The sequence below is a fragment of the Polistes fuscatus genome, unplaced genomic scaffold, assembly GCF_010416935.1.
Source record: "Polistes fuscatus isolate 324 unplaced genomic scaffold, CU_Pfus_HIC Scaffold18, whole genome shotgun sequence".
Taxonomy (NCBI): domain Eukaryota; kingdom Metazoa; phylum Arthropoda; class Insecta; order Hymenoptera; family Vespidae; genus Polistes; species Polistes fuscatus.
In genome coordinates, this window is record NW_025113086.1 from 3873817 (window position 1) to 3900093 (window position 26277).

Consider the following 26277-nt stretch of genomic DNA (forward strand, 5'->3'; position numbering starts at 1 on the left):
TCAAGCTCTTTCATTTTCAAAGTTTCTAAGCTCTACAATTATATCAACCCTTTCTCATTACCCTATAATTCAGTTGAAAAGTTCCTTCGTTCGGAATTATTATAACCGAACTCTTAAGAATTCTCTACGGAATAGAAGGAAAAGAAAAGAAGAAAATACGAAAAAAACTTTGGTAACCGTGAAGATATACAATTTGTCTTTCTTTCGAAGCATTTAACGTTTTTTCCCGTTCTAGGCGAAAAAAGGTCGCAGTTACTTTAGAAACGAAATAGATTCCTGTCAGTGAGACAGTGAATTTTTCTTCGATGTCAAATTCCTTCGAAAAAGTAAATCGCAAAATTCTTGACAAGTGACTAAAAAATACAAACTCGTAATATATTAATACAGTAATATAATAGAAAGATGAACGTAAATAAGTACGAAAAGTAAATTTCTATTAACGACATATTACGACATATTTATAATCAACTTATTGTTAATCAAACATAAATAGGACAGATTTGCGTACGAGTTATTTCTCTATCGATTTTCTTCGATTATAACAATGTTCGTAACACCGACAGGTATCCCAATGAAGTTTTCAATATCTAGAAAAGTGAAAAAAGAATGAAATCACGGAGAAGAGTAAAAGGAAATGTACTTACTATCTATGTAATTAAAAAGTATGATTGAACAAATTCTTACATCGGTGAAAGTGCATAAAGATAAGACGAAAAATTTTCCAGAAGTTAATTGTAGCGGTTTGTTCCCTCGAATCATACAAATTAAAACCATTTTCAAATCCATCGGCGATATGTTATACCATTCGTATTCGTAAAACGCCACGGCAAAATTACTACTCTAAATTAATGAAGATTTAATCAATTTCACAGATATTCTGTAATAAATATTGTGCACGTTTATATTAATTACTTCTTGAATGATGCATTCGCCGATATAGCAGTAGACGAACAATGTGCTCAGGATGATACTTGAAAATACGGTGAACAGAAAAAGTTCGAGAACTTGGCCACTGGATGAACGCTGAAATGATTAATTGTAAGAGTTAATTAGGATTTTCCGTTTACCGATTCGTATATTGTTGCTGTTATCGATGAATAAAACGTACTACTATCGTGTTATAACCGGAAATACACAAATTAAAAGTCGTTCCAACGAGATGTTCTAGAATTGCCAGGTTAAAAGCATCCTCCAGAATATCTATCAAGCTGCGAAGAAATTCAAGTCGTCGGTCCCGAGACATTCGAACAACATTGAGAAATATCGAGGAAAAGTTTACCTTATTAATCGATGATGTTTATTAATCAATTTTTTCATTCCGATTTGGCAACCATTCGGATCTTCCAAAGCTGATTTAACTCTGCTATTTAGTAAGCTCAATTGCGCGGTTACATGGAGAGACAATGTAATGAAGAAACAATCGAAACCAACGGAACCGAACGTAATCAACGGTAATATAATAACTTGGTATAAACAATTAAGGGCATAGGTAGTACTACCATTGATTTCTATGATAGGCCGTGTCTTATAAGGCAGCTGATAACCAAAAGACGAATTATCCATAACTGCAAAAAATCCCGTTCGTCAGATTTGCAGATGCGTTGCTAGACCTTTTTAAACGATACAATTCAAGCGTTGATATTGTAAATGTTCCAAATAATTACCCATTTGCACGTTTGTTATCAATGACAGGGAGAAATAAATTATCGAGATAAAACCCATAGAAGATAATGCGGCTACAGTGAATAGAAAAGATAATCTATTGTATCCGAAGAATATCAACAGTTCTTTGCGATTCTTGTAATTGTCAAGTTTAAAATCATCTCTTATGTTTAGCAAAAACTGCGCCAACGAATCTTTATGCAGTCTGCAGATAGTGATTTTGATGAGAGTATTTAGCATAACCAAGTTTTCCGTAATGTTTGCAACGACAAGATCAAAGTTCTTCGAGTAATTAGTTAAATCCATGACTCCTAAAGTACAATGAATTAGCAAATACACAAAGGAAAAAAGGAATATCGGATCGTGAACGTTCAAAGGCCATATTCCCACGACACTAAGGCATCTCCTGTTCCATGTTAAGACTTTTACAGTATCGGAAAGCTGTTCGAAATTCGCTGTCTGAAATCAAACAATTGTTACTTCATATACGAACAAAACTCTGAAGGGAAGCCATCAACTTCTTTATTATTTCCTACTTCGATGTCCATTTCCATTTTATTCTCGCAAACGCTTACGATAAACTGACCATAAAATTGACCAATTCATTCCTGAGCCTAAGCTTTCCCTCGCCACGATCCTTTTAATACTTTATTCGAAGTACTTCTCCCTCGTATTAGCGAGCTAGCCGTTGCTAAAAAAAACTCATCAGTTTGTTGTTTTCTTCTTGCGAGAGCATAAGTTAATTATCCTTCATCGCAACTTGTTATTCACGATAAATGGAGAAAAGGCATTTTTTTCAACTTGTTCAACTACTTTTTATTCTCGATATAACTTGCCAACTTGTGGCTTTCGCGTTGAAAATCGATGCGTGGATTAAAGTTTGAAAAACGCAACCTCTCTGACAACAATTTTCACATAACGTTCGCATTTACGCCCAACAACGGTTACGCGAACGATCCAGATATTAGTTGGCTATCTCGAGTCGAGTTCTTAAAAAGAAAACGAATTTATTTATTCATTTATTTATAAACGTTAGGATAGAGAATATCTGTGCTATGTACAATATGTATTTTATATAAGTACGTTTTCGGGAATGTTAAGGTTTCTCCGAAATAACATACACAGAGACGCATTCAAAGATATATTATATAGAAAAGATATAATTCTAATGCAAATTGCTTAAATTCCGATCGATCAAAAACATATTTCAATTGTTAGAAAATATTTGATCGAATGAAATATTTATTCTTTGACGTGATTAAAATTATCGTCGACGCGAGTACGCATTAAAAAGAGATTAACGCTTGTTTCATCGCGGTACATATATTCTCATGAAAATATTTGTGTATATTTGTATTGCTTAAAAGTACCACGTCAAAAAGTTTTCGATAAACATTCATCGCATCTCCGTTAACAATTTCAAGTAAATCAAATTATTTAGAGACTCAGGAGAATATCATTGACGATTCGTTATCGAAAAAGAGTGTAATTAAAAAAGAAGAACATTCGTTGTGTCTTTAGATTGAAAGTTCCACAGGCCGCTAGACTATCAAAGTGAACACATAGAGACTCGTATAAAGTAATCAACTCGATCTACGAAATCGGACTGTCTTTGTTCTTTCGGAATGTGAATAAAGATTCTACAGACGTGACGATTAATCCGATCGGTAGATCGTATCGTAGAACCTTACGGAACATTTTAGTCGTCGTAGTTTTTTCCCTGCTGTACTTAAAACTTCATTTCGATAAAAAGGTTGAGCGGTGTTTGTACCTAATTAACTGCTTCTTACCGGTCGTCACGATCAAGTCGTTAAAGAAAGAATTTGTCTCGAGATATCGTCTACGTGCAATACAATCATAAAGAGGAACTTGAACTGTTACGGTAAGAAGCTGCTTCCTCCGTTGGATAATACGTGTAACACTTGGCACTAGACGCGTCACCGAAAATATATGAGTCGACATCTTATTTTGTTGTTTTCAGGAACTCTGCTCGAATTTTCTCACTTGTCCAATTTGATGACGAAAGCCTCGCCAGGTGGAACGTTAAGTTCCTTGAAGAAAACATCTTGTTTCAATCTATTGGCCGATCCAACGACGACGTGACCACCGTAATAAAGGGACGACAAATCCTTCGATTTCGACTCGTTACCGAGATTGGCGACGAAAACGTACGAATTTCTTCGAGGATACCACCGTTCTATCACGATAATCTCATCCTTCGTGTACCTGAGGACATCGATCAACGTAAGTTCGAACGAATTCTAATAGACGATTCTATGAGAATTCCTAAATGAAATTACCTAATATCACAGTTAGCTGTGACTCCGTTATCCTTGGCAATAGCTTTAACGTAAATCGGCGGAGTGTCGGACCTCAATTTGGTCATTTCGGCGATCGTGCCGGTCAGACTCGTTTCCAAAGGTTTCGAAGCCTCGGGTAACCAGGCAGTGACCCCGACCGATGTAAACTTGTCATCCAATCCGTCTTTCTTCTCCCAGTGCATCGGTGCAAGATTATGCAAATGTGCCAAGTCCTGATGATCTTCGCACTCGCAATCAATTATACCTTTCTAAATATAAAAATACTTAAGGATACTTTTAGGCTTTGAAACTAATTTATCTTGTTTTAATGAAACATGTGTTTACCTCGTCTCCATAAAATATACTAGGTGTTCCAGGAAGCATCAAAGCCAAAAGAGAGACAGCCATCGAAGCGTTCTTGACGTTGATACTGGAAGCGATTCTTCTGAAATCAACGCCACCGATGGACCAGTGAACCCACGGGTAAGATGCTTTTTCGAAAAGTATACCTTTCGTAATACTTTCCACCTGCGTCTTTATATCCTCAGTTCCATTGGATACGCGTAAAGCGACGTCGATCAGATCTATCCTCGTAAGAATGGTGTTTCTCGATCTGTCGAAATGCATCGCAGCATTTAGCGCATCCACGTGACAAATGAGTATCTTCCGAGGACCGAGCAGGGATTTCCAATGTCTTAGTATACTTGGAAAGTTGTTTTCGTGAACGTAACGTTCGAGACCCTTCAAATAAAATCCATCGACCCCTCTACCAAGCCACGTTTTAATAGCCAAACTTATCGGATGATCGTTACCGATGAAATCCGACGAAACTGGTAGAGCTCTAGGTTCTTCGAAGGGTGATAAAGTACTGCTAACCATCGACAAAGTGTCTTGAACTTTTTGAATCGAGCCAGGAGGCGTTGTCAGGACTACATCCTCGAGTACCGAATCCTTTGGCAGAGCTCTTCTTTCGCGGATCGCGTTGTCCGTTTTATTCGGCTTAATCGTTTCCACTTCCTCGCCTTCGAGGGTCTTTACGTACGGATAAAGCAGTAAATCCAGGATAAGGCTCATGTTTCTACGATGTATCTCGTGTACCAGTTTTTCAAAATCCTTCAACGTACCGAGATTCACGTTAATGTCTGTCATGTTGCTAACGTCCGAATAATATTCCGGATAGTGCGGCGCTGGGAAGATCGAATTCAAACGAATTCCACGAACGCCGAGTCTCTTGAGATAATCCAGGCGCATAGTAATGCCACGTAAATCACCGATACCGTCGCCGCCCTTCGAGGAATCTTGAAAGGAAGCTGGAAAGATCTCGTAGAAGACGTTGCCTTGCCACCACTCTACCGAAGGATCGCATCTAAAAGGTACAATATTTAAAAACGATCAAAATCGTCGAATTCGGCTGGATAATTAATTGTATACCTAATTGATAATAATAAATCTTACCTTTTAGGCATCGTCGCGAGGACACCTATGACAAGACCGGTGCATCCAGCCAAAATCGACATCAACGACCAAAAACAAGTCTTTCTTATCAGAGGCCAGTTCCATTTCATAAATCGATAATCTTTCGGAGACTTGGGGACGACCAGTTGTATTCCAACGAGCGGTGGCTTCCCACCATTCTCCTGATTGTAAAACTGTAGAGTTATGGCGTGAGTATACTTTTTGATTTGTTAGAAAGCGATAAGCACTGAGTTATTAGTAGACGAAACATAAAAGTCGGATTCAAAAATTGATACGAATTCGTAGTTAAGCCGTACATACATTGCTTTGCGTTTCATACCAAGATGCTATCGGAACGTGTTTTCATTCGCAAAACTTGGTTGCTTAATAATAAAAAGAGAGAGGGAGAATAAGAGATATTGATAATTGAGGCATCGCGACGACGTCCTTTCTTTCATTTCGCAAGCGAGCATTACATCCTTGGCAAATATTCAATATAATTTGGCCTATATCTCGATACGATGCGATATGTTCTTTTACCGAATTGGCGTCCCGACGGCATCGTTCAAAGATCTTTCTTCTCGCTCTTTTAAATGACTGTTAACAGTATCGTTGATCTTGCCAATGTCCACCATATTCCTTCCATCGTCGTAAATTTCTTTTACAGTCTTTTCTATTTTATTAATAAATCCTGTCACGAGCTCGAATGATCCACAGCATCATTATATTAATAGACAACGCCATATGACCACCGCTCGTGTCGCATCTTTCCAAGACTTTTCTATCCGGTCATGAGGTCGAGGAAGGAAGACACAGAGCGATTACAAAGACGACCAATGGGGAAAATAAAAAGCAGGTGATCGGCCAAGGCTCGAGTTACAAGTGTCAATCGCAACGTGTGCGTACAAGCAAAAGATTTATAAATAACGCTAGACCGGTGTATAGCAAACGCGTCTATCTGCGTCTAGCTGCGATTCATTATCGTTTTATTGGCGTGCAAGTGATAGGACACACATACGATACGTATGCATAAGTGTAAGTACAACGCGTCGATGATTTATCAGCTGACTAAACATTCCTATTTATTCGTCTCTAACCTGTTGCAAATCCATTTCATATATATATATATATATATATATCGTATCTTTTATTTAAATAACTTTCCAATTTTGATATTAGTCGTGTTCAGCAGGTAGCATTGATTTCCAATCGCCATCCCTTTCTAAAAAATGTTTTTTTCTTTATCCCTCTCCGTCGTATTCTAAAATTTGTCATACTACTATAGTTGTTTCATACCAAACGACGGCTGACTTTGTTAATAGTTGGAAACGCATCTTGCTCGTCCAGACAAAAGCCGACTAAAAAGGAGGAAAAAAGCAGGAAAAAAGAGCCCAAGGAATAACTCGGAAATAAAAATGAACGTGTCTACGTGGGGTGCCCCCAGTTCGCGAGTCGAATGAATAATTTCACTGGGCGTAATCCAATATACATACCAATAACGTAGATTCCATTGTACATGAATGAAATAGATTCGATATTCGATGAGGATAACCCGCGAATATTGAGAATTTAAAAAGAAAAAGTATTAGTCGAGTTCGCGGTGGCACACCTTGAGTTTCGACACTCGAGGAAACTCGATGCGATAAGTAACTCGATTGCCGACACTTTAATCACTTTAATTAAATACTTACTAGAGCTTGTGCGTCTGGTGCTAAATGTTGATAAGCGGTATTCAGCTGTGTAAGTAATTGAGCGCAAACCGGCTCGTTCGTATCGCTGCTGCTACCGCTTGTGCTCGATTCCACCATCGGATCGCGCGAACTCGGCTCTGAAAGTTGTTCAAATTGAATAATTCTATCAAATAAGGATTTACAAGACAATACTCTTTTTATCCTACAATTATAAATGAAATAATAATGCTGCCGGAATTGTACTCGTACGATTATCATCAACACAATTAGTTTTAATTCGTTCTTATTAATTTCAATTTCTTTCAATGAATTGTTTTCTTTCTCTGCGTAGGAACTCGAGAGCGGGAGAACAAGTTCGTGAAGATTAATCGCGATATAAATTGAAACTGGATCCTGGTGACCAGGCGCCTTGCGTTCTCTGCGTTTATGACTACAACGATGACGACCACGAATGATTACGTAAGGTATTTAGAGCCGCGCGACGACCATGTCAACAACAATGCAGTCGAGTCACGAGAATTACTACTTCTTCTTTTCTTTCCTTTCTTTCTACCGACTAAATTATTCGAAGAACATGCCTCCCTTTTTTCCTCGCATTAGTCGAATCGCGTCGAACCATGCAACGAAAGATTTCACCTAGCAGAAAATAAATCTACTACACGTGTCTCCATTTTTTTTGCGCTTTGCAGAGAAAGAGAATTAAAAAGACATGTATGGATTGTAGGCCTTTACCACGGTACATACCATCGTGGAGAGGTTTGCACGAACTGTTAACGAGATTCATAAACGCATTAAGTCCATCCTCCTCGTTTATGTTCTCGAGCGTTGGCGTTGTTATCATCTCCAAAGGTACTCCTTCTAGAGGCCTGTATATCGGCGCCGATTCGAGGGAATTATTAATCTGCACGGCCGGAGGTGGACTCGGCGTCAAAAGCGGACAATCCGAAGCTTCCTCGTCCTATTATTAATCTTATTGTTAGTTGAGATTTCGGAGTTTGCAGAAAGGTACGAAAGAAGAAACGTGGCTGAGGGTGAACAGAGATAAGGCGCTATCTATGTCATACAAACACACCTGTTGGTCCTGATTTATAAAAAGCTGTTGCGAACTGGCAGAAGATGGAATTTCGGAAGGTAAGACCACCGACAGGAGGCCGTCGCTTTTCGGAATATTCATCTTTATTATTGGCTTGGATCCTTTCTTTCTTCTACGAACGAAATGAGTGATTAAACGTATAGATACGATGGCCGTCGTTCGACGCGCGCTACGAACAAGCAAACATTTCTATTTTCCTTCGACTAGACGTAACACGTTGACCGACTCTTCCTTATCGATCCGCGGCCCTTGTCGTAAGGCATTTAGGGTTTCAAAACTTTCTTGCCTTCCACGGTCGAACTCGCGCGATTAACTGTGTGTTTTACTATGAAAATATGCAAGCCATTTGAGAATAAAAAGATAATTGCTTTGGTACTATTTGCGGTGTCATCATTCTCTTTAAGTATACACGTATCTTGACTTTTAAACGTTAGTCCATACGCATTATGCATACGTTTAACGTCGAATAGCAAAAAAGAAAAAAATAGGTAGAGCTAACCCATCGAGACTACGCAATCGTTTATTCTTCGCGCTCGATACTTGCAACGTATGATAAAATGTTAAGGCAACGTTCCTTATTACTTTCTTTTTTTATTATGCGTGTATCTTCTTCTTTTTTAGCGCTTCAAATATTCCGTTCCGTTGCAGGCACGAATCAATTTCGCGCAAAGATACTTCGATTACTATCGCATGATCGCATCTCATTCATCGTTATATTACTATTCTATCGATCGTGTTGTGATTTGGAGTTTGTTGCGCCGCGTTCAACGAGCTCGTACTATATAAGTATTACCTATGCATCTTGTAATAATGCCAAAAGAACAATGCCTGTTCAAAACGAATTTAACTTGTTAACTCGTCAACAAACTGATTACTACGAATATACCTCGTATTTATGTGCATAAATTCTTACGTGTGTGTTCGTAGAAATGAAACGTTCGAAGACAGGCTCGATAAATTATCCGTCAGCTGAGAGAATTGTTTCAATTTTGCATCGAACGATTTCATTTCTACCTCCCACGCGAAATGATGATTTATACGTTATATACGATCGATAAGTGTCGTCCAATTGCCTTCACCGCCTTTAATTTGACTAAATTGATTTAAACTAGATGAAAGAAAAATTGCCAAAAATAATTGCACCAGACCCAAAATGGATATGGTACATTTTACAATCGATGACACTAAAACTAACGCGAGAAATTAATTACGAAAGAATATAGCGCGTGATTCGCTTATATGATCTAGAAATTAAATAGAAAAAGTACACGGCGCAACGACGATTCGATCGGGAAAAAAGATACGTACTTCTATTTTCTATGATTAGACACGAGACCGAGGAAAATTCAGCGGTGTAAGCTTGCTCGTTGTTGACGAACGGTTGATCACGCGCGTGTACCCACCCGCTCGCATATGTATATAAATACGTACACAGAAGAAAAATGCGTTCGTGGTACTTTTACCCCCTTGCAATCGAATGCGAGAGTGAGAAAGAGAGAAAGGAGAGGGAGAAACAATTCACCACCGGTTTTCTCCAACCTCGGCGAGTCTTATACGAGAATGACGAACTGACGAACTGACAAACTGACGAACGTGTCCGTAAAGGTCCGGGCAAAGAGCCCCGTGAAAGAACGATACAGTTTCGCGGACTTTTTCGACGAACCGTCCGCTCGGTCCTGGAAACCGCGTGCCTCGACGTATTATATTTAGCAACACGATTTCTCCTCTCGTTTCTCTAACCCGACGTCCGCGCCCTCCTCGATTCTGCGCTCTAAGCCATTTACCGCTCCGCCAACGAAACTCGACGACGAAAACGATCGTCTCTTTTTCCATCCCTTCTCATGCGCTTCTGGATCCTAAATATTGGCACTCTGTCGTTGCATTCGAATTTTCCTTATATTTTGCACAAGCGAGTATTCAAAGAATACGATTTATCTAATCCTTTTCTTTCTATATCTGATATATATATATGTATATATATACATGTGTGTGTGCGTGTGTGACCATCTGAATTAACTGCCAATGTAAAAGAATACAGAACTACATAGAAGCTCACAAGTCCCCTTTTTTATCTACACATTTTCATTATAGTTACTACCGGGACCACCAGTAGGCGATAGCAGATACTTAACGCTATGACTGTACAATACTATCAAAGAATATTCTATATGCTATATGATATATTCTTTGATAATATATATAATATAGTTATATTATAATAGAATTGCAAATAAAATTATATTTAATTTTTAATGTATAAACATATATGTGTGCCTTTAGAAATGCATTTATACATAGATTTTCAAAAATAGTCGTTTAGGGCGTTCAACTAGACGAAAATCTCAAAGATTTGTTGTTAAATCTAACGATTTAAAATACCTATGTACGCGTGAGAAGATTGCATTCATAAAATGCAGGGTATGTCGCAAATAAATTATATTTCGCGTATATGTACGATTAATATCTTCATTTTGATGTAATAATTTAATTCTTCTCCGCGGTGAGATGACTTCGAGGGTAGAATTCTCCTGTAACATAAAGAGAGTGCATTAGTGCATTATAATAATTGTTAATTAATCGATGCAAGCGTCTATTATCGTCTAAAAGCATGGAGTATATGTTCTATGATCCCTCCTCCTCGAAATCCACCGTTGAAATGAGTAATTGTCCTCTGTTAAAGTTCTTTTGGTGAAAGTTGTTTACAGGACCTTCCGAACGTTGAGCATGTGTATAAAAAGAATATAATAAACCTATTTAATAAAATTAAAGAGTATAACGTTCCGATTTTCGTATTTTTATCTATTTTATGTAATTATTTTAATGCTTCTGCGTAGTGATGACTTCGAGGGTAAAAATCTGCTGTAACATAAAAAGAGTGCATTTATACATTATAATAATTGTTAATTAATCGATGCAAGCGTCTATTGTTGTTTAAAAGATCGGAATATATGATCTATGTACCTTCCCCTTCGAAATCCACCGTTGAAATGAGACGTTGTCCTCTATGAAAGTACTTTTATTGAAAGTTGTTTATATGACTTTCCGAACGTTGCGCATGTGTATAAAGGGAATCATACATCTAATACATAAAATTTAAGATTGTAACGTTCCGATTTTAGCATTTTTATCATTTTTATGTAATTATTTAACCGCTCCTGCGCAGTGGTGAGTTCGAAGGTAAAATACTAAAATCAAAACGTTATAATCTTTAATTTTATTAAATAGGTTTAATTTTTTCTTTTTATAAATATGCTCAACGTTCGGAAGGTTCTGTAAACAACTTTCACCAAAAGAACTTTAACAGAGGATAATGACTCAGATCAACGGTTGATTTCGAGGAGGAGGGATCACAGAACATATACTTCGATCTTTTAAACAACAATAGACGCTTGCATCGATTAATTAACAATTATTATAATGTATAAATGCACTCTTTTTATGTTACAGCAGATTTTTACCCTCGAAGTCATCACTACGCAGAAGCATTAAAATAATTACATAAAATAGATAAAAATACGAAAATCGGAACGTTATACTCTTTAATTTTATTAAATAGGTTTATTATATTCTTTTTATACACATGCTCAACGTTCGGAAGGTCCTGTAAACAACTTTCACCAAAAGAACTTTAACAGAGGATAATGACTCATTTCAACGGTTGATTTCGAGGAGGAGGGATTACAGAACATATATTCCGATCTTTTAGACGATAATAGACGCTTGCATCGATTAATTAACAATTATTATAATGCACTAATGCACTCTCTTTATGTTACAGGAGAATTCTACCCTCGAAGTCATCTCACCGCGGAGGAAAAAAGTGGACTTCTGAGCTTTTTTGCACTTCTGTATTCTTTGGCCAATGTAAAGTAATAAATATGGCAGGAACTATTTGTTGGTAACGTGGATAATTTGTAATAATCATCCTTCATATTGTTACGCTAGATGCCACTAAACAGTCGTTTTATAAATTATCTAGTTATGGCTTTCAACTACTCGATGACGACGCTTGTACTACTACCGACTGTTTTTTAAATCAGCCTAATTTTTAATATTTTCATTGGAAATCTAGTTTCCCCAGAACATTTGCAACAAATCCTAAATTTATTAAAAGATTGATCCGTTTTGAAAACATTAAAAATATCTTCTTTTTGCAGGCATGATCCAAAAATAAAATTATTTGCAGCACATGTTGATGTAATCGATGCATTTATAATAAAGTTCTTGTGTGTTCATTGTCTTCCACAATGTCAGTTAGTTGCAACAAATGCGCGAATACTCGTACATAACTAACTTGATGCAATCTATCGCGTAGCCGATTAGTCTCGGCTAATTGTAGCGAAGCTAAGAATGAACGAAGAACGCGTTTCACATATTTTACTTATACATGTTTCAAGTGTTTCATTCTCGAACGTCCATGAGATCAGCATGCATTTTTGAGCATTATGAATCCGTGAATGCCTAGAAGAGTAGGAAAGAAGAGTGACGAATTATTTCTCCGAATCTAAACGTATCCTTCGTGAAGAACCAACTAATGATCGATTCATGTATTTCTTTATAACAATGCTTTCAGCGAACAGACAATGCAATGTTCTTTTTTCCGTTCATTTAAAAATCCCGCGCTTGGAATAGAAAGGAAACGTACCAATCATTTTCGAGAGTCATCGGCAAAGGAGGGAGAGAGAGAGAATATAGGAAAACGTAGAGAAATGCGCATAAATTATAAAAAAATAATAACTATAATCGATAAGGAATTTCCAGGAATGACCGAAAAGTTATTAGCGCGATTAATCTTTTTATTGTGCTGTCTAACTTGTATAATTTTCGCGAAGCTTCGCGCGCATTTATGCCTCGCCCAAGTCACGCTCCTTCCACTTACCGGTTTCCATCATTCGCGTTCGGGGGAAGGAAGAAGAAAGATTACGCATATACATACATACTTGTACACATAGGTGTGAGAAAAAGAGAAAAGTGTAGAGCGATACGCGAGGCTTCGCTTCGTTCCATCATAGAGCGCGGTCAGTCTATTCCGAAAACTTAGCTGCTTCGAACGTACTTCTTTTCCAAAGGAACAATACTACCTAACGAAACAGCAAGATGGGCAAATCCGTTGAACACGTTGAAAGCTCCGTAAGTACTTTTAATATATCATTTATTACTTTTCGCATTTTCGAAAGAAGGAAAAAACGTGGTATACGGGAGGCAGGTAGTGGCATAACCTTGGAAAAACGAAAGAAGCGGATGCATCTCATCGAAGCGGCAATGGTGACATACTTTAGTATGATTATATCATGCTTTTACGTGGCAGGAACTGGCCTTCGATCGATCGATCTTCAAAATGAGAAAAAACATGTCGTTCTGATTTATTCAATTTACCCCCAAACACGCATGCCACAACCTGCTCGATTTTATTCAATGCATTTCTTTCGTTATTCCTCCTCAAACGCTAATAATGCAATCAATAATTATGCACGTTGACTAGGGACTCCACCACGATGACTAGTAATATTAACGTAATATTACGTATCTATGTCGCAAGAAATTTAATCGAGATTGTTTTATGATATCATCATTGTTACTTGCTGCCACCTTTTTTCCTTCCTAATTCGATCTCAATGCTATCTGGTGAAATTATTTATCGAGATCTTTTAGAAATCGCGTGATCACAACAAAGCGAGACTTTTAACGCATATATATTAGTTGAATTGAAGATATTAATTCATCAAGTGTTTGATAACTTATCGCAAACTGATTTCTATTCAATTTATCCCTTTAGCTCTATGTACACCCACTCGTTTATTGAGATAAAAAGTATTATTTGTTTTATACTTGCAGGCAGATTTGGATGCAAAATTGGAAAAGGCCGGCAAAACTTTAGTTGTAATCGATTTTTATGCGACATGGTGCGGTCCTTGCAAAACAATCGGACCGAAGATCGAGGAATTAGCCGAGGTACATTAATTTAGCCGATAGGAAATTATTTTCCGTCTCTAACAAATGACGTACAATAAGTGTTCATTGGTTCTAGGAAAGAGAGGACGTCATTTTCCTTAAAGTCGATGTCGAGGAATGTGAAGATATAGTTAGCAAGTACGAAATAACCAACATGCCTACTTTCGTTTTTATCAAAGAAGGCAAAGTGGTACGTATAAACTTATAAAATATATTGTTTCATTTATATTAAGCACGATTACAGAATCTATGTAACATTCCTTGTACCAAACGTATTATTAATAATTATTAACCCTTTGCGGCGGACGACAACGACGCGTAATATAATTAAAAAGCTCTGAATTCGAACCCATATTCGTATCCTTTCCTCCGCAAACGGTTAATATAGCTCGAATGAAATATTACAATAATATGACTGTACTTTTCAATATTCTTTGTTCTAGTTGGAAAAATTCTCTGGTGCTAATTACGATTTGTTGTTAAGCACGATCCAAACTCACAAATAGATAAAAACGAATGGTTCGATGTGTTGTATTTTTAAGCAAAATAATCTATCGCATAGCAATAATATGCACACGCACGAGTCACACAAATATTATATCGTAATTCTGAATACTATATATATGTATATATATATATATATATATATAGTTTTTTCTTTTAATTCAAATGCAATGGTACAACATCTCAACAAAATTTTCTCCATAACACGTTATATCTTTTACCATTTGTGTATCTATTTTGCGAAATAAAGTGTACTCGGCTTACAATATGTACAAACTAAGCATGGTTTTTATGAACCTTCATAGGCAAAACTTATTTGCTGTAATATTAGAAAAATGTTTATATTCTTTATACAACATTTACATTACTCGCGTAAAGTATTACGCAGTATTACGCGAATAGTTTATGCAGCTTATAAGATGGATTCCATTAAATGGCAATAAAAAGGTTTCTTTCATGAATTAAGTAACGTTAGATGTACTGAAATATTTTTAATGTATTTTTGCTAATAAAGAAAATGCACCTGTACCCGACTTACATGGTTGTCCAAGCATCAATCGACTGGATGGCGAATTTAAATCATCTTTTTTTCCTAAAAATTAAAACACAAGATCATTTATAATGTTTCTTTGTAATCGAATGAAGAAAGAAAGAGGGAGAGTTATCACCTTGCAACGTAGCATTTCGCAAAAAGTTGAGAGAACTTTCGAAACTCATTTGTTGCAAAGGAGAGGCGGAATCGTCCATTCCTTTGCGACTAAGAGGTTTAAATGAACCATCAAACGTCATGTAATCGGCAATTAGAGACAAATGTCTAAAGTCTACCGTTATTCCATACATTTTAAATACATCTTTGACTTCTCTTATTATTACTTTATTAGCAGCTTCGATGCCATAAGTTTGCGAAATTCCGTAAATGTCGTTAGAATATAATCTAGATAAATCTAAAATTTCATTGTACTTGAACATTTCCTAGAAACAAAAAAGAGGCAAAATCAAGCATGCGTTAGGATATATCCTGTAATATATCTATCCTTTTCTTTTCTTTTCTTTTTATTTCGTCGTAAACGATTACTTACTATTATATTTAATCCATCAGTTTTAAGAATAGTTTCTCCATCGGAACCTTCAATAGTAAATGCTTTCCTTATATTAGGAGTTTCCCAGAGAGTGACTTTACTTGCTGCTTTTCTAATAATTGTCGGCAGATCCATCTTGATCAGCCTAAGTGGCAACTGTAATGCAAAATGTCTAATTTTAGTAATACGAAACGTATACTATTAACATATATACATATTATAATGGCAATATAAATTATTAACCCAAAATTTGAATGTGCACCATAGCGATTTGACTTGGTCGTATTCGTATTCCAATGCATACAAATACGTTTTCAATACATTTTGACGTCTCTTTTGTGTATCGTTCGCATCACTATTTTTATACTCTAAACTCTCGTCATCTTCTTCTTGTTCTTCCACCTTGCTATCTTCGTTCCTCGCTTCATCGGGTTTCATTTCTACGAAATCATTATCGTCATCTTTTTCATTACCATTTTCTACTTCATCTTCCGTATCTTCCTCATATTCTTGATTTTCTTGGTGCCGGGACATCGTTCGTCTGACCGTAGCATCTGCATCTTCCGTAACTTCTTCCTCGTCGGACGATTCGTGTTGTTCTCCAAACTCTCTCTTAACAATTGCTTTAGGTTCCTTTGGCTCATCTTCAGGCTCATCTTCGTCTAATAAAGCATCTTCGTTGTTTCCTTGTTTCTTTTCCTCTTCGACGTGTATTAGATTACCAGTTAATTTAGTCTTTTTTATTTCTTTAAACAATGCTTTAAAAAACATTTGTTCGGTTTTGTCAATAATACTTTTTGGATTAACGCAAAATTCGCTTTTGTAGCATTTATGTGGTAGAAATTCAATGTGTAACGTATGAACGAGTCGTCTATGAGGAAACTGTTCCATTTCCCTGTCAATTCTAATACTTTTTAAAACATCAGTCAACATACATTTGGTCAATTTTTGGCGTAATTTATTAGACTGTTTGTTGAGATTGTGCAAACCCTTTTTGAAAGGAATTTCCATAGAGGGAGTTTTGATAATTTTCGAAGCCATCATCAAAATTTCACGTAATCGCGGGATACCCAAGGTAACATTCATTTCACTACGTCCTGAATGGTGAAACGTATTTAGCGTCATTTGAGTGGATGGTTCTCCTATGGACTGTGCCGCTAGCAAACCAACGGGTTCACCCGGTGGGCATACAGATTTCATTACTTTCATCCACAAAAGATCTCTCAATTCGTTCTTTTCGATTTTTCCGTTAGATCTAGAAGATTTATTCGACATATATTCGTCCATTAAGCTTTCCAATCTTTCCGAAAGTACCCCAAATTCTGTATCTTGTCTGAATTTGGAAATTAAAGGGTCTGGACATCTGACGCACTGCTTTTTATATGATTTTTTCGTTTCTTCGTCCATCCTTATCCATTTCCTTAACAACGACAGAGTTCCTTTACTTCTTCCACTATTTCCATCGATAAGTTTCGATTTCGAGCTATTAGGATTATAGTTTTCCGCGGAAAATATGGAAAATTCATTTCTTCTTTTTGTATTCAGCGAATTGCCATGCTTTTTCGACCATTTTTTAATTTTCTTTACAGACTTTAAAGTAGATTCATAATTGGAATCTTGTTTTAAATTTCTAACCAGATTCTCATCGACAATAACGTTTTTATTATCTACTAAGAAATCCATTTGATTCTTTTTTAAAAACGTTGAGGCGGGTACGTCGAGACCATCCTCGCCGTAATAAATTTGAATCAAGCTACCATCGGAATCTCTAACGGTAGAATCATAATTGACAACTAAACCTTCTAAATGCTTTATAAGACATCTTTGCAGATACCCAGATCTACTAGTCTTGACTGCAGTATCGATCAAGCCTTCTCTACCGGCCATGCAATGGAAAAAAAACTCTTGTGGACGTATCCCTGTCATAAAACGGCCATCAATGAATCCTCCTGCTCTTGGCGTTGGATCATAGGCAGGAAAACTTGGTAAACTTTTTCCACTTATCATTAACGGCGGTCTTTTACCTTCCAATTCTATTTGCCCGAGCAAACACGAAATTTGCATAGTATTTACCATAGATCCTTTGGCTCCGGATTGTACCATTAATTGTAAATTATTGTGGGGAAACTTTTTCAAAAGCCCTGCTGGTAGACACGTTTTATTAATATTATTAGTGTAGACATCTAATACATGCTTGTATTTCCGGTCGACTTGAGTACGAAATTTAGGCTCAGCCCAATAAGATTCTTCTACTTTAGACGATAATACGTCCGAAGGCGTATCGGTCGGCATTTCCAATAGACTCTTTTGTATTTCTTCTCCCACCGTTCTACTTTGCGAGATAATTTCTTTACGTTTCATATCTGCTTTTGGTACGACTAAAATATCTTCTATACCAAGAGTAAATCCTTCTCTTTGTAAAAATGCTTGAAAAAGTTTGCCAAATGCGCTTAGCAATTTACTAGAATACGATCCTCCGTACAATTCGTAAACGCAATGTACCAGACCATATGGTGTTGCACCATAATGCATTTTGTCAAGTACACCACATAAAAGTTCGCCATTTCTTATGATGACTTCTGCTTCTGACATTTGTTCAGGACTCGTAAATTCGGTACCGCATTTCCACTGGCGAGCTTTATTAGTTTGCCATTGTTTAACATTAATCTTTGCTGTGGAATTTAAATTAATTCTTGCAGTATTCGGAGGAATAATATTAATAAGAACAGTTGATATTATTTGCTTTCCTGACCATAATGGGATAGGTTTCAAAATGCTAGGTGGTAACAATTTCAAATCTCCTTTATGTCCCACCAATCCGCAATAAACTAATTGCATGTAATCTGTTCGATTAAAGAACTGACCTCTCATCGTTAAACGAACCCCAGAAATCACGTGATCTTGTATAAGTCCACTCAAAGGAGTACCATCTTTTGGTACAAGATATTGATTAGATACATTTGCGATAAAGTATCCTTCGCTTCTTGCGAGTTCATTTTGCGGATAATGCGCATTCATTTCGTCGCCATCAAAATCTGCATTAAAACTTTTACAATTAGCGTAATGAAGACGCAACGTTTTTTCCCCTTTTAAAATGCGTGCCTTGTGAGCCATTATACTAGATTTATGTAATGTTGGTTGGCGATTGATCAAAAGTATATCACCATTTTGAAGATGTCTATGTACGACTTTAATACCCTTAAAAAACCGATTAGCTTTATCGCTGCTCGGCAAAAGACGTTTTGCGACAGCTTCTCTCTTAGTTGCGTCGATAGGACTAAGGCGTTGAACAGATCCATCTTCGTTTTCTATTATAACTGCTCCTGGATGAACATTTGGTCCATTTAAAACCAACTTCCGCAATTCCAGTACATTCCAGGGTGTTACAGGAATAGGATAAGTCAATTTAAGCGCAAAAATTTCTGGAACACCGATTTCATCTATATCTAAGTTTGGATCGGGTGTAATAACGGTACGTGCTGCGTAGTTAACTCTTTTCCCCATCATGTGCATTCTTATGATACCCTCCTTTTTTTCAATAACTTGTTTCAGTCCAAGACAATTTGCGGAATCTGGAGTTTTATTTAATTCTCTATCCATTAAGTGATCTACATTTGTTTGTAACATTTGCCACGCATAGTGTAGCTTTTCTACAGCCGTACTACCTTTTATTTGATCAAATACCATTTTTCCTTCTTCTGGAAGTTGATTAGTGTTACCGTCTTGAATATATTGTATGATATTCCGAAGAATAAGACAGTCTTGTATGATACTTTTGTATACTTGACTCTGAGGATGTTCGATCATTTGTCCATGAAGAAAGTTTACGGGTCTTACTATGGGTGGCAAAACAGGTATAACGTCAAAAAAAAATACATCTGTCGCATACTCTGCTTTGACGTTATTTAAACAAGGAATAATTATTTTAATAAAATCTTTCTCATTTTGCCATAACTTTCTCAAGTATTCTTTTGACTGATCGGGCATTATAATGACAGTTTCCAATTTATGAACTACCATACTCGACATCATATTAGTCGATGTAAAATTAGCATCGCTGGTTTTAGTGGTCATAATTTTATTTTTTAAAACTGTTATTTTTGGTATAGCTTCCTGACAGTTGATGCAAATTTTTCCAGCGGCATATTTTTTTAGTATGCTATCAATGTACAGATACCGCTGAGCATTAATATTTTTTGTATTCAAGGCAGTTCTGTTGGATTGAGCATTAGGTATATATTTTGTTTTATTAATGAGATTCCGTATGTAAGTTTCTATTATATCTTGAATATATACCAGATCAGATTCAGGTATATCTTGTGACTTTGACGTAACGGAATTTATTTCTTCTTCCAAACTGTCTATGTCGCTCAGTAAGCCCATTTCTAGGATTTTTAATTTTGCGCATAGTAACATCTTTATATGCGTTGGGATTTGTAAAGTAAAACAATTCAGGCAAGATAACTTGATCAACATAAATAACGCTTTATGGAATAATGGATTAACAGTGGGCATTGGTAATTCTATATGACCAAAATGACCAGGACATTTGTATACCGTAGAACCGCATGTCGCACAAGGATCTGAACTTTCGAGCAAAGGTCCTGTAATTAGGTAAACGTTAATGTAGTTACAGATTAAATAGAATGTTTTTAATACCACCATCATGTGATATAAGTAAATGATATAGAGTTAAAAAGAATGTGAAATTACCTAGTGCTGGATCATATAAACCACCTTTCAACGGATGGCCCAATATATTAAATGAAAGAGGAGTTCGAATTTTCATAACACTCAACTTTTCTATATCTTCTGTTGTAAAAACTGAAAATGTTAAACATTTTGGATCCAAGTGTTTTGGAGTCAAACGTTTTTCCTGATATTTCTGCATTTTAAGGAAGATATTTTAAAGGTTATAAAACTTTGTTTTCGTCTAGCACATGGTTCGACTCTAGATAACTCATGCATTCGTGACGCAAATGTAAGTCGATTATGTATAGTTTACGATATATCGATAGCTTACGATATATCGATAAGTTATAGTAACTTAATCGTTGCATGAACACGGATGACAGATGCAACAAATATTTTTTTATTGTTATCATTGATGCAAGTACGATCATCGATAATTTAGTGATTTTTCGGCAAATTTCCACCCTTTTCTCAGTATTTTTCTTATTGAGAGGAATATTTCAAAATGTTTGGTAAAAAGAAAGAGCCAAAGAGACAATCCAGGTCTGGAAATCTTGAACAGGTAAATTTCACTAATAATACATATTAGCATGTACCTATTCATAATACACTTCTTATAATTCACTTGACTTTTATTAATAATACTATTTTCATTTGAAGTATGGAATATTCCAAGTACCTGATCATTTTGACGACCTTGGAGCTTCTGTAGAAGATGAAGACGACGAGGATTTGGAAGCAGAATTGGCTGCCTTAACAAGTAACAGTAATGTAATGCGAAAACAGAAGCCTAAAAGTAAGATTCAATATTCCTTTACTATTCATATTAATCTTGAACCATCAATGTACTTTATATTAATGTACTTATTATCATAATAGTTCAGAGGGTAGATTCATCTGATCTAAACGCAATGGTATCTGAAAGTATAAAAGATATAGATGAGAATGTATCCGATGGGGAAGATGATCCAGATTTATTGGTATGTACTATTACATACAACTTTTACCAATTTAATATTTGTTGTTTAAATATGTTTTATTCGCAAAATTATGTGCAAAAACTTGTTTGCAACAGGAAGAATTGGATATGATTACCAAGAATGAGGCGGCTTTGTCGGACGAAGAAGTACGTCCAGAAGAAGAAATTTCTGAAAATAATCTTGACAAGGCAAATGATAGTCCTGTAGACGAGAAATTACAATTACTGCAAGAAAGACTAACTCTTTATCAAAAAGCTGAGAAGAAAGCAAAACAACAAAATGAAACTAGTAAAGCTAGGAGATTTGGCAGAGGAGTTAAGATGTTGCAACAGCTTCTAAAGGACGCTCAGTCAGGTATTGCTATAAATGAAGCTGATGTTCCACCTCCTTTACCTCCTTCAGCTACTTCTGAATCCGCGGAACAACCTACAGGTATTATTTGACTTATTATTATATTGTCTATCTTGAAAAAATCTACCAATTTTTATTTTTATATCTATTATAGACAACGATGTATCCTCTAAAATGCCAGAAGAGAATCCTTCCCCGCCTAGTTTTGAACATGATGCCGATTCAGAATCTGCTTCAGCTGAACCAGCTGCTCCAGCTGTTCCAGCTGTTCCAGTTGTTCAAATCGATCAGGAAGCATTAACTTTGTTAAAAAAACGACAGCAGGAGTATAAGGTTGCTGCACTTGCATGGAAAAAAGCTGGTAATATGCAAGAGGCTATGCAATATGTCAAAATTGCTAAACAATTTGATATAGTTGTTGCGGCAATTAATGCTGGAGAAGCGATTGATTTATCCGATATGCCACCTACGCCAATTGGGCCTTCTGCATCAGCCGTAGATCCTGCATCACGATCGGTTGAAAAAGAAGACGTAGAAATTCAGCAACATGCCGAACCAGATACACCGGCTGCAAATAAAATGGATGAGGTATTGGAACAAAAACATGGAATAGAAGATATTGAAAGTGCTCTCAAGGAGCGTCTTGAAGTATACAAACGAACGAAAGCAGCTGCAGAAACCGAAGGAAATTCTTCTAAAGCTCGAAGATATGGTCGTATTTGTAAGCAGTTCGAGGAAGCACTTAAAAATCACGCACGTGGAAGACCCGTGGCTCTAGATGAACTTCCTACTCCACCAGGATTTTCACCACTTTCTACAAGTACTCAGTCTGCTGGTGTGCCTGTGACGGAAAGAGAGAAAGAAGATGACAAATCTAAATCAGAATCTAATTCGGAAGGAACATCCGGAATAGGTGTGCCAAGTCCACCTCCGAGAACAAATCAAGGTATTTGTCTATAAACATATTTAATTGTTTGCTTTTAAATATTTACGCGGAAACGAGCACCTCCATTGAAAATAAATAGACATTCGCGAAGAGGTTTACCGAAAGGCTCTGGATAAAGATCCGGGTTCGAGTTCCGGTCCAGTCGACCATACGGCCAATTTCTTCACGAATTCTACACTAATAACAAGAACTCGAAGATTTCTTTTTCTCTTCCTTAATGTTTAATTATTATTATATATTTCTTCTTTCAAGTAGTAAATAAAAATCAAAAGCACGCTACTACACGGGCAGATAAACAGATGATACAGTTGCAGCAACGTCAACACGAATTAAAACAGGCCGCGTTAAAAGCTAAAAAAGATGGAGATTTAGAATTGGCGCGCGATTATTTAAGACAAGCGAAAGGAATACAGCCATTGATTCAAGCTAGTATAGCTGGTTTACCAGTTGATATGAATTCTATACCTTTGTCACCGGTTGCTAAAATGGAACTTAGTGCGCACGGTTTAACGGGTCAAACAGATGAAAATTTTCAATTGGTCAATAGTGAAGACTGTTTGGAGGAATCTGGTGGAAGCGATGAACAAATTTACGATAACTTGGAGAATCAATTAATTAAACAAATAAAAGTATTATATTGAATTCCTATTCCGATGAATATATTGGAAAATAGAATCAAAATTGAAATATTTATATGTTTTTATTTAAGTGGTGCCTTTCTACGAGAGATCATTCGAAACAATTGGGAGATGTTCCGGGGTATAACAGATGGGAACGACTCGCTCTAGGATATACTCGAGATTTGGATATGTTACGCGTTAGAAGACGCGATTCTTTACCGCCTCCGTTGCATCACTATGAAACTAAAACTTATGCGATAGTTCAGTTAGTAGGAGAAATGAGTTTCCATTCTTAGAAAACTAGAACACCTAAAATATAACATTTGATTTATTTTCCAGGAGTTGTACAGACTTGAACGATAGCGATATTGAGATATCGATAATCAGAGGTATCAATTACGCGCGGGAAGCAGATACTTATGTTATGTTTGAGTTTCCTTATCCTTCGGACAATCCCCCTGCAGATAGAACATCGACGATTAAAGGTACTTGCAATCCAGAGTACCAAGCTGTCTTCCCAATAACAGGAATCTTAGATCGCAGCTCACGACAATGCCAACGGTCATTCAAACGACATGCTCTCAAGTGTCAAGTTTGGGCAAAAGGGTAAAGTTAATATTGTTTCCTCTTGCAATTTTGTTATTATTTTTATTGAGACGTGAACGTTTTAAAGATGAAAAAGACAATTGTGTTCTATAATATTAGCATGTTTAATAATTCACTAGCTATCATTTGCAGCTCCTAATAAGCAAACATTTGCCACTGTTTAGAAATAAATGCTTCCTACCCACCCATCTCTACCCATAGTTTTCCAAATTTTTTAATCTTCTGTAATGTTTTTTCTTCAACATTGATTACCAAGGTGTCGTTACATAGATATCGAATGTTATTAAAATTTGAAAACACAAAATCTTGGATGCCAAGAATATTTCAAGATACTCATTAGTCGATATTATTAGATTATTATAGTAAATGGATTAGGACGTTGCTTACAGATGCTCGCTGAACCCCATCCTGTGTTGCACTCATCCAAGGTATGAAGTTTTCGTGCTCAAGAAATACAGATTTATTTTTATTTTGTTCTCAATGTGACTTACATATAAGGGGCTTTTAAAGTATAATTGTTCTTATAGTGCTTTAAAATAAGTGCTTAATTCAATTGATTCGATGTAATTCGATGCAATTCGATGCAATTCGATGCAATTCGATGCTTATGCAATTGTTAAATATCTCACGAAAAAGTTTAAAATATTTCACATCGCGTAAACTGGATCGTCAAGTGACCTGTCACATTGACAGTAATTATTTCGATTAAAGATAAAGCGAAGAAAACAAATCTTTCACTTAAAAATATTCTCTGTCTTTCGTATGCTGCACAAGATTTTCTAACGTGAGTGTCTTCATGAGCAAGCTGTAGCAACGTTAAGACTGTAATGCTGCATTTTTCGAACGATTGAAATCTTCCTAATCGAATTCATACGTTTGTATCGTTATAGAGGATTTTTCAGAAGCGATAGTTTGCTGGGTACCGTGACAGTAAAATTGCATCCGCTCGAGATGAAATGCATTTTACATGATTCGTTTCCAGTAAGTTTTGTAATCATAACATAGGATCATAAGATTAATATTATTATCGCTATTTTATTTTATAACAATATGCCTCTTTGTCACAGTTAATGGAGGGGAGGAAGCCAACAGGAGGAAAGCTCGAGTTGAAGATACGTCTTAGAAATCCGATTCTCGCCAAACAGATAGAACAAATCACCGACAAATGGTTGATCCTCGATAATTGATGCACTTTCGTTTTTATTTATTTTTTTTTTTTTTCGAAAGAAACCTAAAAGTACTACTCGTATGTAATTTGGCAAGATACGTCCTGTATTTCCTCTACACTAATGTTGTAGAGCATGACTTTCTTAGCCAACGATATTATTTATCTCGCAAGCGAACATGTAAATGTGTAATTAATCGATTATCTATCCTAGTAGTTAGAAATAATATATACAGATATGCCTTTCGAAATGAAACTCGAATGAACTAATTATAGAGATTTTCCTATCTTTGCGCGAGCGTTCGTATTCGCCTAATTCTTCTGCGTAGCTGAGTGCGCGTGCTTCGTATTCTTATGTGCGAAAGGGAGGAGAAAACAGAGACAGAGTACCATATTTGTATCATATTTTAATTATCGTAAGCCGCTCGTATCTCTTTTAGAAATAGATAAGATGGAAATTGAATAAACAATTTTATAAATATTATTCCGAATATTTTCATTAAAACCCGTAAACGATTAAATTTCCTTATCCTTTGAAAATTGAAAAGTTTGGAGCCTAAGACGAGAAGGGCTGAAAAGTTTGCTAAGGTTTGGAAAGAATTAGAAAGCACATGTGCATCGTTTGATTGACTCGATTGGAGAAGGAACGATTCGCGGGATTAAAGCTGAATAGACATTTTCCAGAGAACAATACATCCAGGTGAATCTCCACTAACAAACTATTGTCCGGTAATCGTTCGACTCTGTCTCTTTTCAGCAAGCTGTCCTACGATTTGGAGATTCTCCGTGCGTATTTAATTAGCGATCGTTAATGACTAGAAAAAGATTCGTTCGTGTCATAAATAAAATTTGGTTAGATCGCATTCGCAGATGTTGGATCAAAGCGAGGGAGGGAGCGTGGAAACACCCGCTGCGAACTCGAGTTATATCGATCGATCGTACGTAGGACCGGCCGATTGGAAAACAGCGGGATCTATTTGCCAATTAGACTATTAACAGCGGCCGAAAAGGGCAAGGGCCGCGCGAGACCTGGCAAAATTCGCTGCTGGAAGAAGAACGAACCAACGGATTACACGGTCCAGTGCAGAGTATTTGCCGAGCATATACATACCGCGGTAATGTTGACCTTTCGCCAGATCCATCCTGCGTGCAAATTAACGATGTTTGCGCTCAACCCTTTT

The 26277-nt window shown here is 36.5% G+C and overlaps 4 protein-coding genes and 1 pseudogene across 13 annotated transcripts; 2 read left to right on the forward strand and 3 right to left on the reverse strand.

The window, feature by feature from the left end:
* Positions 1 to 430: 430 nt before the first annotated feature.
* Positions 431 to 2072, reverse strand: LOC122515532 (annotated as a pseudogene).
* A 718-nt stretch (positions 2073 to 2790) lies between these two features.
* LOC122515518 (neutral and basic amino acid transport protein rBAT-like) lies at positions 2791 to 10130 on the reverse strand. 5 transcript variants are annotated; one of them, XM_043632904.1, is made up of 8 exons: positions 9633 to 10130; positions 8181 to 8313; positions 7853 to 8066; positions 7109 to 7245; positions 5418 to 5611; positions 4308 to 5328; positions 3963 to 4231; positions 2791 to 3888 (listed from the first exon to the last, which is right to left on the reverse strand). In XM_043632904.1, the coding sequence occupies exons 2-8, from the start codon at positions 8280 to 8282 to the stop codon at positions 3663 to 3665; spliced, it is 2163 nt and encodes a 720-aa protein (XP_043488839.1). In that variant the 5' UTR covers positions 8283 to 8313; positions 9633 to 10130; the 3' UTR covers positions 2791 to 3662. The 5 variants fall into 5 exon arrangements, with proteins under 5 accessions (XP_043488839.1, XP_043488840.1, XP_043488838.1 ...); XM_043632905.1 differs by having other exon boundaries at positions 9510 to 10130; XM_043632903.1 differs by lacking the exon at positions 9633 to 10130 and having other exon boundaries at positions 5418 to 5599.
* Positions 10131 to 13028: 2898 nt separating this feature from the next.
* Positions 13029 to 14933, forward strand: LOC122515531 (thioredoxin-2). The gene is made up of 4 exons (XM_043632923.1): positions 13029 to 13331; positions 14037 to 14153; positions 14230 to 14343; positions 14597 to 14933. Exons 1-4 carry the CDS (start codon positions 13299 to 13301, stop codon positions 14657 to 14659), a joined length of 327 nt encoding a protein of 108 aa, XP_043488858.1. The 5' UTR covers positions 13029 to 13298; the 3' UTR covers positions 14660 to 14933.
* Positions 14934 to 15133: 200 nt separating this feature from the next.
* LOC122515515 (DNA-directed RNA polymerase I subunit RPA1) lies at positions 15134 to 20639 on the reverse strand. The gene is made up of 5 exons (XM_043632898.1): positions 20450 to 20639; positions 15980 to 20340; positions 15737 to 15892; positions 15326 to 15629; positions 15134 to 15249 (listed from the first exon to the last, which is right to left on the reverse strand). The coding sequence occupies exons 1-5, from the start codon at positions 20625 to 20627 to the stop codon at positions 15149 to 15151; spliced, it is 5100 nt and encodes a 1699-aa protein (XP_043488833.1). The 5' UTR covers positions 20628 to 20639; the 3' UTR covers positions 15134 to 15148.
* A 146-nt stretch (positions 20640 to 20785) lies between these two features.
* Positions 20786 to 25580, forward strand: LOC122515516 (coiled-coil and C2 domain-containing protein 1-like). 6 transcript variants are annotated; one of them, XR_006303291.1, is made up of 12 exons: positions 20787 to 20990; positions 21089 to 21224; positions 21308 to 21408; positions 21504 to 21840; positions 21914 to 22705; positions 22958 to 23334; positions 23415 to 23590; positions 23665 to 23931; positions 24321 to 24359; positions 24706 to 24715; positions 24822 to 24912; positions 24999 to 25151. XR_006303291.1 is itself a non-coding variant. In XM_043632899.1 (11 exons), exons 1-11 carry the CDS (start codon positions 20934 to 20936, stop codon positions 25116 to 25118), a joined length of 2493 nt encoding a protein of 830 aa, XP_043488834.1. In that variant the 5' UTR covers positions 20788 to 20933; the 3' UTR covers positions 25119 to 25580. The 6 variants fall into 6 exon arrangements, 4 of the variants coding, with proteins under 4 accessions (XP_043488834.1, XP_043488835.1, XP_043488836.1 ...); XM_043632899.1 differs by lacking the exon at positions 24706 to 24715 and having other exon boundaries at positions 20788 to 20990; positions 24999 to 25580; XM_043632900.1 differs by lacking the exon at positions 24706 to 24715 and having other exon boundaries at positions 20788 to 20990; positions 22961 to 23334; positions 24999 to 25580.
* Positions 25581 to 26277: the final 697 nt, after the last annotated feature.

What these genes read in the sequence shown, in the direction of transcription:
- LOC122515518 (XM_043632904.1), bottom strand. Translation starts at nt 8,282, where the DNA reads ATGAATATTCCGAAAAGCGACGGCCTCCTGTCGGTGGTCTTACCTTCC. An exon ending in CTCGCGACGATGCCTAAAAG is followed by an intron (nt 5,329 to 5,417) that starts GTAAGATTTATT and finishes TGTACCTTTTAG; the next exon opens with ATGCGATCCTTCGGTAGAGT. An exon ending in ACAGCTAACTGTGATATTAG is followed by an intron (nt 3,889 to 3,962) that starts GTAATTTCATTT and finishes CGATGTCCTCAG; the next exon opens with GTACACGAAGGATGAGATTA.
- LOC122515531 (XM_043632923.1), top strand. Translation starts at nt 13,299, where the DNA reads ATGGGCAAATCCGTTGAACACGTTGAAAGCTCC. An exon ending in TTGAACACGTTGAAAGCTCC is followed by an intron (nt 13,332 to 14,036) that starts GTAAGTACTTTT and finishes TTATACTTGCAG; the next exon opens with GCAGATTTGGATGCAAAATT. An exon ending in TTATCAAAGAAGGCAAAGTG is followed by an intron (nt 14,344 to 14,596) that starts GTACGTATAAAC and finishes TCTTTGTTCTAG; the next exon opens with TTGGAAAAATTCTCTGGTGC.
- LOC122515515 (XM_043632898.1), bottom strand. Translation starts at nt 20,627, where the DNA reads ATGCAGAAATATCAGGAAAAACGTTTGACTCCAAAACACTTGGATCCA. An exon ending in TTTATATGATCCAGCACTAG is followed by an intron (nt 20,341 to 20,449) that starts GTAATTTCACAT and finishes ACCTAATTACAG; the next exon opens with GACCTTTGCTCGAAAGTTCA. An exon ending in CTGATGGATTAAATATAATA is followed by an intron (nt 15,630 to 15,736) that starts GTAAGTAATCGT and finishes TTTTGTTTCTAG; the next exon opens with GAAATGTTCAAGTACAATGA.
- LOC122515516 (XM_043632899.1), top strand. Translation starts at nt 20,934, where the DNA reads ATGTTTGGTAAAAAGAAAGAGCCAAAGAGACAATCCAGGTCTGGAAAT. An exon ending in ACCTCCGAGAACAAATCAAG is followed by an intron (nt 22,706 to 22,957) that starts GTATTTGTCTAT and finishes TCTTCTTTCAAG; the next exon opens with TAGTAAATAAAAATCAAAAG. An exon ending in AATTAATTAAACAAATAAAA is followed by an intron (nt 23,335 to 23,414) that starts GTATTATATTGA and finishes TTTTTATTTAAG; the next exon opens with TGGTGCCTTTCTACGAGAGA.